The 17,418-nt window shown below is 32.3% G+C and overlaps 1 protein-coding gene across 2 annotated transcripts in view; it reads right to left on the bottom strand.

Moving 5' to 3' along the window:
- The window catches only part of LOC106679360 (trypsin-1), a 68,626-nt gene that overhangs the window by 24,795 nt on the left and 26,413 nt on the right, over positions 1–17,418 (bottom strand). Inside the window, exon 1 of one of the 2 annotated variants that reach the window (XM_067051496.1) lies at positions 10,307–10,365. The exons of the other annotated variant lie outside the window; for it this stretch is intronic. Coding sequence (XP_066907597.1) covers positions 10,307–10,319 — 13 coding nt within the window. The 5' untranslated portion in view covers positions 10,320–10,365. Of the gene's footprint in view, positions 1–10,306; positions 10,366–17,418 lie in introns of those variants that run through there. 2 annotated transcript variants of the gene reach the window in all.

Below are 17,418 nucleotides of genomic sequence, written 5' to 3'. Positions count from 1 at the left end.
CGTTTTGAAACGATTTAGAATCGTATCACAACTTCACAAGAGCCCAAGAGGAAGAAAAAGGCAGTCATTTCACCCCAATTTTTAATTACTTTAATAAAAACTATGAATAATTACTAATCAAATATAAGAGTTTGCCAAGTATAGTGCCCAATGATGGCTGTTTCAAAAGTTAAAAAAAAAAATTTAATTCGGAGCTCTATATCTTTAAAACTACCAACAACACTAGAAAGCCAAAGCTATAATAAATACGTGATACATGCCGTCTTATTCCTTTATAATGCAAAATGTATAAAGAAAATAATTATGAAATAAATTTTTATTGAGAAATTTAATTCATAGACTTAATCAACCCACATAGAAATATTGAAAACCTGATTTATTTGGGCAAAGAAAAGTGCCTTTTAATTGAACTTGGGTAGAATGTATTTTATTATTTGTTAATATAGAAATTGGTAACGGATTGGCTGCCAGTTTTTATTCCCCCTACCTATACTTGGCAGACTCCTTAGTTTTGACTAGTAATTATAAATAGTTTTCATAAAAGTAATATAAAATTGGGGAGAGATAGCTGCCTTTTTATCTTCCTGGCTCTTGTACTAAAACTAATTGCTGCAAGGAGGATTGCAGAAAATATTAGGAGAAATTGTGAAAACAAATTCTATAACATGAAAGTACATAACTATTTTAAACATATTTTATTGGAAATTAATAGTTTGTAGTTTCAAAAAATAATCTTCACTAATACTAACGTCTTAAATAAGACGTTGAAAGAGGACTTGATTCTTCGGTATATCATTTTCTGTTGCCCACTTCAGACAGTGATTGAAATGAGACACTGCTTTTTCATACTTTTAGAAGTTCCTCACCTAGTACAAGAGCCCAAGAGGAGAAAAAAAGCAGTTTCACTCCAATTTTTGATTACTTAATTGAAATCTAGGTATGATTACTAGTCAAAACTGATGAGTCTGTCAGGTATAGGTAGGGGGAATACAAAATGACGGCTGTTTCAAAACATTAAAAAAAATTAATTTTTCATTCAGAACTTAGTATCTTTATAACTATCAACAACACTAGAAAGCCTAAGAGAACATCATTTAAAATAATGTAAATTTAGAGCTGGTTATGTTCAATAGTTCTCCAGATATAGCTTATTTAAAAGCAATATTTCTTTAAAAAATGTACAGAAAATCAGTTGTTAATGAATTTATTTTGAGATATTACTATGTATAATTACTAGTCAAAACTGAGGATTCTGCGAAGTATAGGTAGGGGGAATAAAAAATGGCGGCTGTTTCAATACCTAAAAAAAATTTTCATTCAAAGCTCTATATCTTAAAAACTACCAACAACACTAGAAAATCTTAAACAACATTATTTAAAGAAGAGTAAATTTTCTGAAATATTAGCCCTAATACAGCTATTTACGTCTAATATTTCTCGAGATATAGCCTTTTAAAAAGCAACATTTGTAGTTAGTTAATTTCTTTTGAGAAGTCTATATCTCAAAAACCATTCAACGTACAAAAGTTTATTAGCACTCAAATTAAAGCTAGTTAAATATACTATAAACTAATGTAATAAAGTTTATCTGCGTAGAAGTAGTAGTTTTTATGATATTTGACAAAATTGATTAATTTGCCAAGTATAGGAAGTGGAATAAGAAATGGCGGTTTCAAAACGTAAAAAAAAAAAAAAAAAAATTCATTCCCAGCTCTATATCTTTAAAACTACCGACAATACTAGAAAATCTAAGATAACGTAATTTAAAGAAGAGTAAATTGTTAAAATATGAGCCCTTATAGAGCTATTTACGTTCAATAGTTCTCGAGATAAAGCTTTTTTAAAATAAAAAAAAACGAAAACTTTTAATATAAAAAGACACTGAAAAATCAGTGTTAGAGAAACTAGACATCAGCTATTAGCACTCAAATTAAACTCAATGCGCTATAAAGTAGTTTATAACTTCGAATAATCTTCGAAGAAGTAGTAGTTTTAGTGATATATGACAAAATAAATTAACAAAATGTTTATTTCTAGTTGATCGGATACTATTTTTTTTTTTTTTAATATATCTCAGGAACTCTAAGACGAACTAATGTTTACTATCACTCAAAATAAAGGCAATTTAATTAATTATAAGGTAGTTTATGACACGTATCTTCGTACGCGTAGTAGTTTTCGCATATGAATATATATATTTTGCACACGAAATTTTATCTAAACAATTATAAATCAAAATATTTTAGAAAATATTATAAAAAAATACTACCCCTAAGAAGATTAACGTTTTAAACTACTTTATAGCACATTAAACTAGCTTTAATTTGAGTGTTAATCGACATCTGTATCTATGCTTTTAAATTTATTTAAAATTTACTAACTTTATTTTAATCACTAACAATGATTTTTCAGTGCCTTTTTACATGATTTTTTTTTTTTATATTCATAGAAGAAATATTTTTTATTGGGGCATATATATATAATTAATATTGTTTATTGCATCTATTGTGGCAACATTATATCTAAAGAACTGTAAGATATATTACAGTATATAAGATTTCCACATATTATGTATATAAGATTACTGCCAGCATTCAAATTAATGTGCAATGAATTAGTTTATAACGTTCACTCTTCGAAGAGTAGTAGTTTTCATGATATTTTCTAAAATAAACTGATTTTTGGAACAAATTCAGGTCCAAATTCATTTATATACTCATATGCGAATATCATAAAAACTACTACCCCTACGAAGATACGTGTTATAAACTACTTTATAATCAGTTAAATTGCCTTTATTTTGAGTGATGGCAAACATATGTACGACTAAGAGTTCAGGAGATATATTTTTGAAAAATCAGAAATGTTATCCGAACAACTAGAAGTAAACATTTTGTTAATTTATTTTGTCAAATATCACAAAAACTACTACTCCTTCGAAGATTAACGGAAGTTATAAACTACTTTATAGTGCATTGAGCTGTAATTTGAGTGCTAATAGCAGATGTCTAGTTTCTCTAACACTGATTTTTCAGTGTCTTTTTATATTAAAAGTTTTCGTTTTTTTTTTAAAAAAAGCTTTATCTCGAGAACTATTGAACGTAAATAGCTCTCTCTATAAGGGCTCATATTTTAACAATTTACTCTTCTTTAAATTACGTTCTCTTACATTTTCTTTCTAGTATTGTCGGTAGTTTTAAAGATATAGAGCTGCGAATGAATTTTTTTTTTTAAAGTTTTGAAACCGCCATTTCTTATTCCACTTCCAATACTTGGCAGATTAATAATTTTGTCAAATATCATAAAAACTACTACTCCTACGCAGATAAACGTTATATAGTAGTTTATAGTATATTTAACTAGCTTTAATTTGAGTGCTAATAAACTTTTGTACGTTGAATGGTTTTTGAGATATAGATTTCTCAAAATAAATTAACTAACTACAAATGTTGCTTTTTAAAAGGCTATATCTCGATAAATATTAGACGTAAATAGCTGTATTAGGGCTAATATTTCAGAAAATTTACTCTTCTTTAAATAATGTTGTTTAAGATTTTCTAGTGTTGTTGGTAGTTTTTAAGATATAGAGCTTTGAATAAAAATTTTTTTTAGGTATTGAAACAGCCGCCATTTTTTATTCCCCCTACCTATACTTGCCAGACTCCTCAGTTTTGACTAGTAATTATACATAGTAATATCTCAAAATAAATTCATTAACAACTGATTTTTCTGTACATTTTTTAAGAAATATTGCTTTTAAATAAGCTATATCTCGAGAACTATTGAACATAAACAGCTCTATTAAAGCTCATATTTTTGTAAATTTACATTATTTTAAATGATGTTCTCTTAGGCTTTCTAGTGTTGTTGATAGTTATAAAGATACTAAGTTCTGAATGAACAATTAATTTTTTTTAATATTTTGACATTTAATAGCCGCCATTTTGTATTCCCCCTACCTATACCTGGCAGACTCATCAGTTTTGACTAGTAATTACACCTAGATTTTAATTAAGTAATCAAAAATTGGGGTGAAACTGCCTTTTTTCTCCTCTTGGGCTCTTGTACTAGGTGAGAAACTCCGTATATAACATATGTACGACTAAGAGTTCAGGAGATATATTTTTGAAAAATCAGAAATGTTATCCGGACAACTAGAAGTAAACATTTTGTTAATTTATTTTGTCAAATATCACAAAAACTACTACGGCTATGAAGATGAACTACATTGTAGCACATTAAGCTAGCTTTAATTGAGTGCTAATAGACATCTGCACGTTGAACGGTTTTTGTGATATGGATTTCTCAAAATAAATTCACTAATTTTCACTGATCACTGATTTTTGAGTGCATTTTTTATGAAACGTAATTTTTTAAAAGCTATATCTCGAATACTATTGAACGTAAATAGCTCTATTAGGGCTCTTGTTTTAGAAAATTTACTCTTCTTTAAATGGTGTTCTCTTGGGGAGGGGAAGTAATAATGGTAGGGGCAATAAAAAATGGCGACTATTACAAGATGTTAGGAAGAAAATTATCCTGATCTCCGTATCATTGTGGTATCTTCGAAAGAGTAATAATTTACATGAAATTTCCCAAAATAAATTAATTTATAGTAGTTTGAACAAAATTTCATGTGAAAAATTTATATTCATATGCGAATATCATAAAAACTACTACCCCTACGAAGATAAGTGTTATAAACTACTATATGACACGTTAAACTTTTTTAATTGCTAAAAGACTTCTGTACGTCGAATAGTTTTTGAGTTACAGATTTCTCAAAATAAATTTACTAAGTTTTTTTTATTCTCTAACACTGATTTTTCAGTGCATTTTTTATGAAATGTGGCAATTTTTAAAAAAAATATATTTATTGAAATTTATAACTGTATATTATATAATACATTCAGTAAATTTGATCTTAGTTAAATGGAGTGTTACAGGCGTGTAGAAAAACTAACCATTGCTAGCATTCTTATGACATTTTATATTAGCAGGTTTCGTGGCAATCTTCTTTTCAGGCGCCTCGGAGGATTGTCAGTAATGGAAGAGAATGTAAGGTTACAAACTAGTAGTACAAGAGCCGGGAAGAAAAAAAGACAGTTATCTCACCCCAATTTTTGATTACTTTAATGAAAACTATGTATAATTACTAGTCAAAATTCATGAGTGTGCCAAGTATAGGTAGGGGGAATACAAAATGGCGGCTATTTCAATAAAATCGATAAAAAAAACTAATTTTTCATTCGGGGCTCTATATCTCAGAAAATAAGAACATCACAAGAAAACCTAAGAGAGCATCATTATAAAGTAATAAGCTGGCATGTATCATGTATTTATTATAACTTCATACCAACGGTAAGTAGTATTAAATAATAACAACCGTACAAAATGAATAAATCCATAAAACAAGCTCGCATCCTGATGTTCACTTGCTGTGTTGTTGAGCCAGGTTTCTCACAATACCTTATGGGTGTTGATAAATAAATTACCACATTGATAAAATTCTGAAAACAAAATTGTTTGAAAGCCCTGTAAAGTTTAGTTTATATTTATATTATATCTATATAACTTATCCATTTGTTGTATCATAAATATATCTTAAGATTTTATGATTAATAAAATTCATGGTTATATAGAGCTATTGACTTTAAAAAGTCTGTGCATAGATCTACTTCAGTTATCAAATTCTATCCCATAAAAAATACAGGTCATCTGTACAGATTCATTGTCAGTTCTACTCAGTTTAAAAAATATTTTCTCAACAAATCCGAAAAATCAAGAGATCAATTATTCATTAATGAGGTGTAGATAGTTGGCCGTAGATTGATTGGAGAAGTTTGTCGGGGGGTGCGGTCAGCAAAGAACAACATCAATAAACAAAACCATATTTATTTATTTTATGCCGACGTTTCGACCTGAGTTTCAGGTCTTCATCAGGGGTTGTGGCGTAGAAGTTAGGCTTGAAACTGGTTGAAGGTGGTCAGCAAGGTGGTAAAACACCCCCCGACAAACTTCTGCAATAATTATTCGTTAAAGTCCCCTAACAGAAACGGTATTTCTGTGTTCTTCGCTTGAGACCTGGGCACTGCGGAATATCCGGTAACGAACTGGCTGATCGGGGAGCAAAGGTGGCGATTTCTGAAGGAACTCCAAATTGTGGAGTGTCTCTCGATAACTTCATTTTCCACATTAAGCAGAAAATTGATTTGGAATGGCATCAAATGAGGGCTAGAATTGTGAGCAGAGCGGAGGTGATTTTGACGCGCTTTCGAATAGGTCACTTCTGAGGTGGCTACAAGCTAACGGTACTCAGGCAGAGAACAAATACAGACTGAACACATATCCAATTTCTATACGTTCATTTATATTGTATTATTTTAAGTTACTATGTGCGCTTGGATAAAAAAGAAATGAGTTAAGCGGGATAAGTCACATTACGGGAACTGGACACGGTTATAGCTTCCCGGCGAATAAGATGGGCGTTTATAATTTGAGGGTATTTAAAATGTTAATTAGCACTGTCGGTTGAGAATAAACGTCACCAAAGCGTAGGTGGAAGGTTTGAGTCAATACTGATCTTGCAGATAAGAGTTTGGATGGGGCAGATAAAAGTAGACAGCAATTGGTGTTATGTTATTGGTGGAACCTTCGGGTTTGCTAAACTTTTATTATTATAGGGGTATTCATGATGTTGTGTTAAATGTTATAACTATAGGATTGTGTGCAGCCCTATTTGAAGTCATGTTAAACGTTAAATGCATAAGATCCCCTAGCGGATTTTATCAGCAACTTTTGGTATAAGCCTTTATGTTTATAACCTTCCTTCCAGACCCTCATGTTATTGTTTACTTCAGTTTTGATTTAAGTAATTAATTACAACATGCCTAGAGCGAGTGAAAAGTGGAATTTGTGTGAAAGTTTAGCTTATGAAATGAAATGAAAAAAACATATGTCCCCTAAAAATAATTACATGGTTCGTATAGTGAGATTTTTATCTGGCGAGCGTTTACAAATTTTGAGATAGTAGAATGAAATTACATTGGTATATTGGAATTTTACATTGGTATATCCGGCATTTTTAAGAATTTTAAAAGAGAAAATGACAACAAAGTAAAGGTATCCTTTACTACTGTTTATTATGTTAATCAATACCTGCCTATTTATTTGATTACAAAGATGTGGAGGTTCGGTTATTCAATAAATGAAGGAATAGGTGTTCTAACACACGAAAGAACTGAGCTGTCACAACAACAAAAATGGCGGCGATCTCAACTGGTCTATTGTGTGACGTCATTCTCCATTTAACAGACCAAGTAACAGACTCTCAGCCATGTTAAATGTTATTTCGTTTTACCACGGTAAAAGAAGGCAATTTTTTTCGATTTAACATGAGTTTTTCCATTTAACACGCTTTAACATGTTAAACCAAAGATCATGAATACCCCTTATCTTGTGTGTTTGGCGTTTTGTAACCTGAATCGACGGTTGCAGAATATCTTTGCACCACTAGTAGTACATAGTAGTGGCTCCACAAATTATCACCGTTTACGTTGCTATGTGCCACAATTCCCCGTCGAACTATAGCTACCCTAAAGCAATTCAATAAAATCCGTTATCTCTTTCCACTTAAACTCGTCAACTCTTAGTTTCCTCTCTTGTTTTCCCCCCACTTTCACTATGGCTGCCAGGTATATGGTGGACTCTCGGGTAATCTTGAATCTAAACTTAAACGTCTAATGAACTGCACAGTACGATTTATTTTTTGGATCACCAGAGATACGCAGTACCACTTCGAGCTGAAGTGGCTCTATCCATCCTTCCGAGCCAGTATTTCCTAGCTTTCTTTCTAATCCTAGTAATTAATACTCAGCGCCCCTCCTATATCCTAGAATTCTCCCAACCCCAATATTCTCAATTTAATCCCGTCCTACCAGGTCCCGTTTATCTGACATCTGCCTTTCACTTCACCAAACTGCTGCGTTTCATAAATCATTTTTTACCTGAGCTGCATATCACTGGAACTCCATTATCTCTAACACACGTCATGTACCAAACCTTGTTTAAAACCCTTCTATTTAATTACCTTTTACTTCACCAATCTAATCCGATGTTATAATATTACAGATATTATAACTACCTTGTTGCTTTGTTTTTTATGTATTTAGTCAGTCAGTTTTTTAATTTTTCTGATCTGTATTTAAAATTATTCATAATTATGGGAGATAGTTGACCGTGGATGATGAATGAGGAGAAGATGGTTGGGGGTACGGTCAATGAAAAACACATATAAGTTCGATTAACTTATTTTAATGTGCCAACGTTTTGGCTAGAGTTTCTAGCCTTCTTAAGGGCTAAAAACAGAACAAGATAACAACCACAGTAAGTATAGAAAAATAAAATAATAAAAAGGAAGTATAAACAGAATAATTTTACACATAAAATGAATAATTTTACAAAATAGAATTAATAAAATGAAGTGATGAAAGAAGCGGGAAATAAAATGTATTCATAGGTAATTGAAAAAGTGGGCAAAATAACATAATTAAGGAAATGAAATAAAAATGAAGTTATATAATGCAAAGAAGTATGAACATATTAGTTTTTATTAATTTAAAATTTAAATATGAAAAGAAAATGAAAATTGAGAAGAAGAAAAAATATGTAACAATAATAGATGATAAAGAGGCAAATTATAAGTATAGTAAACAAAACTTATAACACGGGTAAGGAAAATGGATAAAAGTGGAGAAAATGAGAGTAAAATAAGGAAAGGGGAAAGAAAACAAAAAAAGAATAAAAACGAACCTGTTCGCTGGAAGATCAAACGCCTAATGGATACTGCGCTAATGACGGCCAAACTCAGAATTAAAAAAGCCGTTACAACAATGACTAAGTGTTTTTTTATAAAGAAAACACTATCCTTTAAAATTATTCATATATAATTTTAATATAAGTCATAATTAAGTGTGGTCACACTGGTCAATATGTTTTCGTAAAATTAAAATTACCTTTGTAATTGTTCTAAAGGGGCCTAGTCCCAGAATATGGAAGCAGAGTCCGATAGTTCACTCAGACAATAAATTCAAACCATATTCATGCTCAGGGAGTAAAGGCGTATGTGTATGATGTACCCTGGGAACTGTAGCGGTGCCGGTTCGAATCTGGACTGGGGAGTCGACTTTTATTTCTGTAGTGGTCCACCGCTATACTTGTGAGAGAGTGCAAGCAGGCATTGGACTTGTTTTATATGTTTCTGACGACTTTTCATTTTTGAGCTAAACTTTTTTTTTTATGGCCCCCTTCCTGACCATTTCTGATAAGGGCGGTGGGGAGGTTATCTACAGGCGACCAACCTATTCTAACCATGGGGGGATCAAGTTTTTCATTTTGAGGGACTGCCAGTCAATGAAAAAAGTTAACGCCCAATGCCGGATTCGAACCGGCGCCGCTTAAGATTCCAAGTGCGCCTCGACCAATTGAGCTATGGACTGTTTCCTCTTTTCAGCTAGACTGACCACATAGAAACATACAGACAGATATACACTAGGCCTACCAATACTGCTTTAAATTGATCATCACCGCAGAATGCCCTGCATGTATCGAAGAAACAAAAAACAGTGTTTTTTACTTGCATACGCTTCGAAGAAGAAATAAGCGTGTGAGAGATTACGCACAGGAAGCATCATACAAGAAGACCAAGTGATCCATATACTGTAAGGCCTGGAAGGAGTTAATAGCATGGGAAACATGAAAACCATACTAAAAGAACTATGAGGCGGCAATCAGCCATTTCCCTCCATGAAGTAATGCTTAACGGCGGTCCCGTGGAGAGGAACGGACATGTTTACGGAGGTGGTTTTAGTGGGTAAAAATCCCACACACATACGTAAAAATCCGTTATATACGATTCGGAGAAGCTGAAAACTTAGTGGTCGATATCCTAAGAGGGCTCATTTCGAAGGTACATCATAACGTGTATTTTGAAATTTTTCACGATCGTAATACTTTCCCTTAATATATATTCCATATAATGGTTAGTGAAAGTAAAAATAGATTTTTTTTTAAAATTATAACAATGTTATTTTCAGGTTAAATTGACAACCATATGAACTTTTTCGGGAATAATTGTAATATGTGATTAATTAAATAAATATGATTTACACACAATCTTGAAGGCACCGATAATAGGCAGTATTGAACGTGGTTTAACCATTGTTGAAAACAAAGGAAGATTCCGACGCAGGCCTTAACCAAAGTCTAAATGCACGAGATGCTATTAAAATGACAGGTGCTTGGTTACCTGCTGTTCTCATATTAAACTTCTACTTCTGAGCTAACACGATCTGCTACACCGTGTTCGAGTTAACTGACTGTGACCAAGTGATACTCACAAACCGAAGCATTCTATTGTTCTATCATTAATAGAAAACTATTATATTTTTAAATGATAACAGCAGACCCGGCAATGCTTCGCAATGTATATAGATTAATTAAACATAATTGAAAGTTATATATGAATTAGTTAAAATTATACATGTATAATAATTTTTATTCACAAATTGGATTAATGATTGAAATAATTGTTTATTAATACATAAACATCACCGTGACCCCGGCAAAGACAGATTGCGTCGTGATCGCTCACCAACAATAGAAGCGATGGTCGATCTCAAAGACACTCCTTTTTTTTTTTCTAACCTGCTTTATTGAAAATATATACATAACAATTAATATATAAGGTATATTAATACATACCTGTATATAAATATATATATAATGGTGCCCTTCCTTTGCCATATGGCATTATAAGGGGTTAAGCTAGGTCCGCTGAGGGCGGGGGTTACAATTTTGGCCCAGGAGCCGCGGCTAGGGGTACAAGAACAGGGAGGGCCGCTCCACTGGGGGATAAGATGGATTAAGGTGACTTCAGATTGCAGAGTCAGAAGTCCTTCCCTCGGTGAGGACGTCGACAAGGGGATCGTGCTTTGCCATCTCCCAGGTCTCGGTGGAGGGGCGATCTCACGGAATAGGGATAGGCTTTCAGCCCATCAAAGAATTTGAGGTGCCTACGGCTTATGAATTCCGGCACAGAATGGAGTTGGAGCTCCTCACTGATGACTTTATTCCTGGCCCGTAGGAGTGTAGTTCCTATGACTATTCGCCGAAGGAGGGAATTCTGGAAGCTCTGCAGTTTGGTTAACGCGGTCTTGTAGAGGTGTCGCATGAGTGGTGCACCGTAGAGCAGGGTCGTACGTATGATGGCCTTGTAGATCTGGAGCGAGATGTGCTGTGAAGTGAGCAAGTGATAGAGACTATACGACTTCTGTAGGGCCAGCTTAAGTCTCATCCTGACGTGACTGGAGAAGGTGGGATGCTTGTCGAGAGTCACGCCGAGTTAGAGGATGCTGTTAGAGAGTTTCCGACCCCCACCATTCACAATGAACTGCTGGGGTAGTCTGCTCTTCTTACACTGGTGGCAGAAGCAGTTTGCGCATAGCTTAGGGCCAGTTCAGCTCTCATGCTGGAAGCATAGACACCGATGTCGTCGGCATAGGCTGCTACCACTGCATCTCGATGCTTGACGGCGACTACTGGTGCTGTGAAAACGACAAACAGTAGAGGTCCAAGACCAAGACGTCGTGGCGCAACGGTAGCGCGTCTGACTCCGAAGACACTCCGAGTTGCTGGCACTATTATATCCCTTTACAACTCCATTGTTTATCTCGGGATGAAGCTTGACCGTCATCTTAAGCTTTCTACCAACCTCCACCGGAAAATCAGGACGGTAAGAAGGTCTTAGGCCTCTCGTCCACTGGGAGCGGAAAGCAGCGAAAAGTTGCGATTTCATTTCGTCCGAATTCGCAAGAAAACGCACGAGCGATCCGAACATCCTTGGGTAGGTATGACCTATTCTCCATCTGGCAATAGCTACCTCCTCCCTGCGATTGGAACGGTTTGATGTGTTTCATGGTTTAGTGGTTTTTTTGATAGTTTTTAATTTTCTTGGCGGGCTTTCATCCAACAACATGACTTGCCAACTAGATACCTCATTTTTCATTGGAAGAAAAATGGTTTCTACACTAGTACTATGAACTGATACTATTAGCTTTCATTATGAAACAGGGCCCTGGTCGGACCATATTGGATGTAATTTTTTAATTGAATAAAAAAATAAAATAAAATATCTTCTCATTTTTAATTGTTAGCATGTAAAAATGTTATTTTTTTTTATTAAATAAATCAAATGCTATCCTTGTTAAGTCTCAACACTCTTTATTATATCAATAGTCCAACGTTTCGGCCAATTCAGCCATCCTTAAGGACAATCTAAACATTTAATAGCTTATTATGTATTCATTTGTAACAATTTTAATGACAACATTATTATTAATAATATACCATACCTTAAATATAAATTCACACCTCACATTAAAATTTAAAAATGGTTTTATACCACCCAAATCCACTTATTTCTAACCTGGCTTCTCCTTCATTACCTAATAATCCTCCTAGGCGTCAAAAAAGAAGATGGCCTCGAGATCTTCTCCTCTAGAAATGTTGTTGGAGTTCTATCAGTGGGTAGATTCTCCACATGTTTGTATCATGCCACTGTCACCTACAGAAAATTTACTTGTAGTATATATTTGTATACAATTGTAAATAACAATAAATAAATTATTAAAAAAAAAAATGTTTACAGGCTATTTTAATTTATTTAATAAATAAGTTCCAGTCTCAAGAAATTGAATAAATTATATATAAAATAATGTTGTTTTTTTAAATTCATTTATAATTGATTTGTTATTAAGATCGATATTTCTTAATACTGGTTTAAGGTAATTTTGAAAAATATTGAAATTGAACCGGAGTCATAATATTGCATTGGGCTTGAAGGTAACCCCCAAATCCTTTTATGTTTAATTGAGCTCGGTCCCATTCTTTACTTAATTCCTTTCTTGACAGCCGTTTATTACGTTTTCTTCACCACTTCGATTATGCCCTTCTATTAATAATAGGGTGTATAAAAAAAAAAAAAATTACCGTTTTATCAAATTGAAGATTTCAAAGGACTATAAATATTTTAATCCTATTTAATATATCATAGATATCTGATCAGTAAGCAGCCACCGCCAAAATGTCAATACTGCAACAGTGTACTTACGGTCAGTCACATATTTGAGAAATGTCGTTTTTATTCTTGGGTAAATTGGGAGTAGGACCGAGTGTATCGGACCGAGTGCTCTGAATGATGACCAGAAGAACGTGGAAATGGTCTTAGTTTTCTTAAAAAGGAATGGCCTTTTGAATAAGATTTAAACCAGAAAATGTGTTATACGTAATAAAAAATACCAAAAGAAGTAATTATTTAAATTTTTTTTCGAAATTATTTAAAGAGAAAAATAAAGTGAAATAGAATTATAAATATATATGAAACAGAATTATAAAGCACGAAACATGGGCGTTGATGACCTCAGGGTTTTACGCCCTAAAGCCCCAGACAACAACAACTTGTGTTAATAATACAAATACTTATTTTTTTCATGATAGGGATGACTATTAGTGATATTACAGGAATTAATAAATACTAAAGTACAAGTTACTATTGTGCAAGTCTGTGTAATTGAATTAAAATAAATCTACAAGACTAATAGTATTAGTTTGTACTTAATTATGAAACAGGGCCCAGATAACATCTATCGGTTGGTGCTAAAATAACACATAAAAATTATAGACATAAGTGAAATGTAAATATTAGTTTAGATTATTAGGGCCTTGTGGAGGCTATACAATTTTTAACCTAGATAAGTACAATATGAATAGATCTCAAGTGAAGCAACTAATAATTTAATTAACAACTACTAAAAAGAAAGTAAAAAAAAAACAAATAAAATAATAATTAATAAAAAAAATTAAATAAATAATAATAATAATAAAAATAACTTAACAGACTTTGAAATGAATAATAAAGGTGCAAATTTACAATTAGTAAATTAATACAATAATGAGAATAATAGACTAGATTTTTATTCAGGGCGATCAACATCAAGGTTATTACACCCTTTTTACTTTATTTATCTTTTCTTGTCTTTGACATTTGATAGTTGAATGTAGACTATTTCCTTTTTACACTGGTCGATATTGGTGGATTATATTTTAGGATAAAGTTGAGTTTCTTTCAGAAACTTTATTATTTTGTCTATGGATTCTGCTGTCTTAAGGGTTAATTTTCTTGTACGAGGAATTTTATTATTTTCGAAGGCTTGACGTAACGATGAGCATTCTTCAATTATATGCTTTATCGATAATGGGGACTGACAGGTTTGGCATATAGGTTGGTCCTCTTTTGTGATTAAGTGGAGGTGTGTTAATTTGGAATAATAGAGATATTAAAGTATATTAGTCTTTTATTAGAGATAGGTATATATGTAATATAATATATATTAATAATAATAGTAGTATATATGTAATATAATATGTATATATGTATATATTAGAGAATAAAAGATGATACAGAATATGAATCAAAAAAGGATCCAATAATATTACTAAGCACAACTATATTACTATTACTAAGTACACATTGCTTACATTGCTAATTCTAACTGTAATATAATAAATAAATTTATAATCATAAAATTCTTTCTTGAGACTGGCAATTTTTTTACTAAATAATTCAAAACATTATCCAAATTATAGTCTCAAAACTTTTATTGTTTTTACACGTCCAACGTTTCGGCCAATTCGGCCATCTTCAGGGACAATCTTAATTCACTATGAAACATATTATTTAATATTTTTCCAAACACTTCATACAGGCTATTCTGCCCAGGTCAAAACATTTTTATCCAATAAGTCAAATATCCATTAAAATTCACAGTCAAAAATATTTTTCATTTTACCACTATCATACACTTTTATTACAACCTTACTTGTTAGGTTCTTGTCACAATCTCACAAGAGAAGATCATAACAAAAAAAAAAACGTCAATCCTTCTTATATTACATTGAATTATAATAGTCTTCGATTAATGTAGAACAATGGAATGCTTCGGTTTGTGAGTATCACTTGGTCACAGTCAGTTAACTTGAACACTGTGTAGCAGATGGTGTTAGCTCAGAGGTAGAAGAGTTTAATATGAGAACAGGTAACCAACCACCTGTCATTCTAATAGCAACTTGTCTATTTCGATTTTGGTTAAGCCCTGCGTTGGAATCTTCATTAGTTTTCAATTTTGGTTAACAACATATTGCCTATTATCAGTGCCTTGAAGTTTGTGCGTAAATCATATTTATTTAATTAATCATGAGGTGTAGATAGTTGACCGTAGATTAATGATTGGAGAAGTTTGTCGGGGGGTGCGGTCAGCAAAGAACAACATAAATAATCAAAACTATATTTATTTATTTTATGCCATAAAAATAAATAAATATGGTTTTGTTTATTTATGTTGTTCTTTGCTCACCGCACCCCCCGATAAACTTCTCCAATTATTTAATTAATCGAATAATATATTTATTGCCCATAACAATTCGAAAAAGTTCAAATGGTTGTGATTATTGTCGGTCGGAAACATATAAATTTTACATACGGAAACATATAACACCTTCACATGATGTTAAGTATTATTTAAGCACTATGATATTAACTAAGATTAATTTATAAATAATATAGTATAAATTGTATGTGGAAAATTAGAGTTGGCCTTGGTAGGATTTTTGCTAATGAAATAAAGAGAAAAAATGACAAAAATGTAGTTATGATAAATAATTTTTTAAATGCTTGAACTGAGTAGAGGAAGGTTACAAGCATGGTTCTGATAAATGTTTATTAATAGTGTTTGGAGAGAAATAATTTTTGACTGTGTTTTTAATGGATAATTAACTAATTAGGTAATTAAACATATGTGGGATATACTTATTAACAAAAAATAATTTTACCTAATGTTTTTAATGTTTTCATAGATATAAATGTTTTGACCTGGGCAGAATAGCCTGAATGAAGTTTTAGAGTGTTTTAAATTATATGTTTGCAAAGTGGTATTGAGGTAAGGTAAATTATAAATAATAATGTTAAGTATTTAAATTGTTTGTAGGATCATACATATAATAGAAACTTTTTGTAGTAGATGTCCCGGAAGATGGCCGGATTGGCCGAAACGTTGGGCGAATAAAAGAAATAAAGTTTTGAGACTATAATTGGATAGTATTTGAGTTATTTATTAAAGAATTACCAGTCTCAAGAAAATATTAAGATTATAAATAAATAAATATGGTTTTATTTATTTATGTTGTTCTTTGCTGACCGCACCCCCCGACAAACTTCTCCAATCATTAATCTACGGTCAACTATCTACACCTCATATAAATTTAATATACGAACTTCATAATTAAAAAAAAATATTTATTTATACTTTAACCAAAAAATATATGGGATATGTAGTAAGGTAAACTTTCGTAATCCAGTTTTCATTGAAAATCCATGAGTCCAAGTAATCTAGTCTGTGTGTGGTCATGTCTTTTTGTAAACAGCTCAATAATGAAAAGTCATATGAAACTGAAATTATATATTTAAGGTGTTTAGCCTGGGATATGACTGCAACTTTTTATATCGACCAATAAAATCGACCAGCCAGAAATGCCACAGAATCGATTTTTAACATTTTAACAGTGCTACCGATCCACTCGACCAAAAAATACTCGCAACTTAAACCGTTCTTAGAAAATCGTTATAACTGAAGTTGCATGACTGTTACAGTATTGATTGTACTGCCGAATTGGCTCTGGTGCAATAGTTCATAGTACAAGTGATGCAATGAAGCAGCTGTCACGTAGACTATCGTATGTATATTCCTTGACAGTGAACAATCGTACAGTTTTAGTTATTAGCCACTACCATAGTGTAACTGTTTGATAATTACAGTCATGACAGTATTTACTGCCAACAGTACACAGTCAAAACAACAGTTCCCGAGACATAGCTTTTTAAAAAGCAACATTGCATAGAAAAATTTACAGAAAATCACTAGAGAATTTATTTTGAGAAATCCATATCTCAAAAAAACATTCGACGTACAGATGTCTATTAGGAATCAAATTAAAGCTAGTTTAATGTACTATAAAATAGTTTATTTTTGTAGGAGTAGCAGTTTTTATGATATTTATTTAAATAAATTTATTTATAGTTTTTCGGACTAAATTTGATGTGCTGATCGAGTCTGGCACCCGGGACTGCTTTACAAACTCCGTAAATTCCTACCTCCTACATACTTTCTCATCATTCTTTCCTTTTTTATTGATAGATTTTTCCGGTTAAACCACAATGGTTCCTATTCATCCCTCTATTCTAAGTCCGCTGGTGTTCCTTCTTGGTCCCATCCTCTACACCGTCTATACAGCTGACATTCCAACCAA

This window comes from Halyomorpha halys, unplaced genomic scaffold, assembly GCF_000696795.3.
Source record: "Halyomorpha halys isolate HHAL.00 unplaced genomic scaffold, Hhal_1.1 Scaffold197.1, whole genome shotgun sequence".
Taxonomy (NCBI): domain Eukaryota; kingdom Metazoa; phylum Arthropoda; class Insecta; order Hemiptera; family Pentatomidae; genus Halyomorpha; species Halyomorpha halys.
This window is presented reverse-complemented; position numbering and strand designations above follow the sequence as displayed.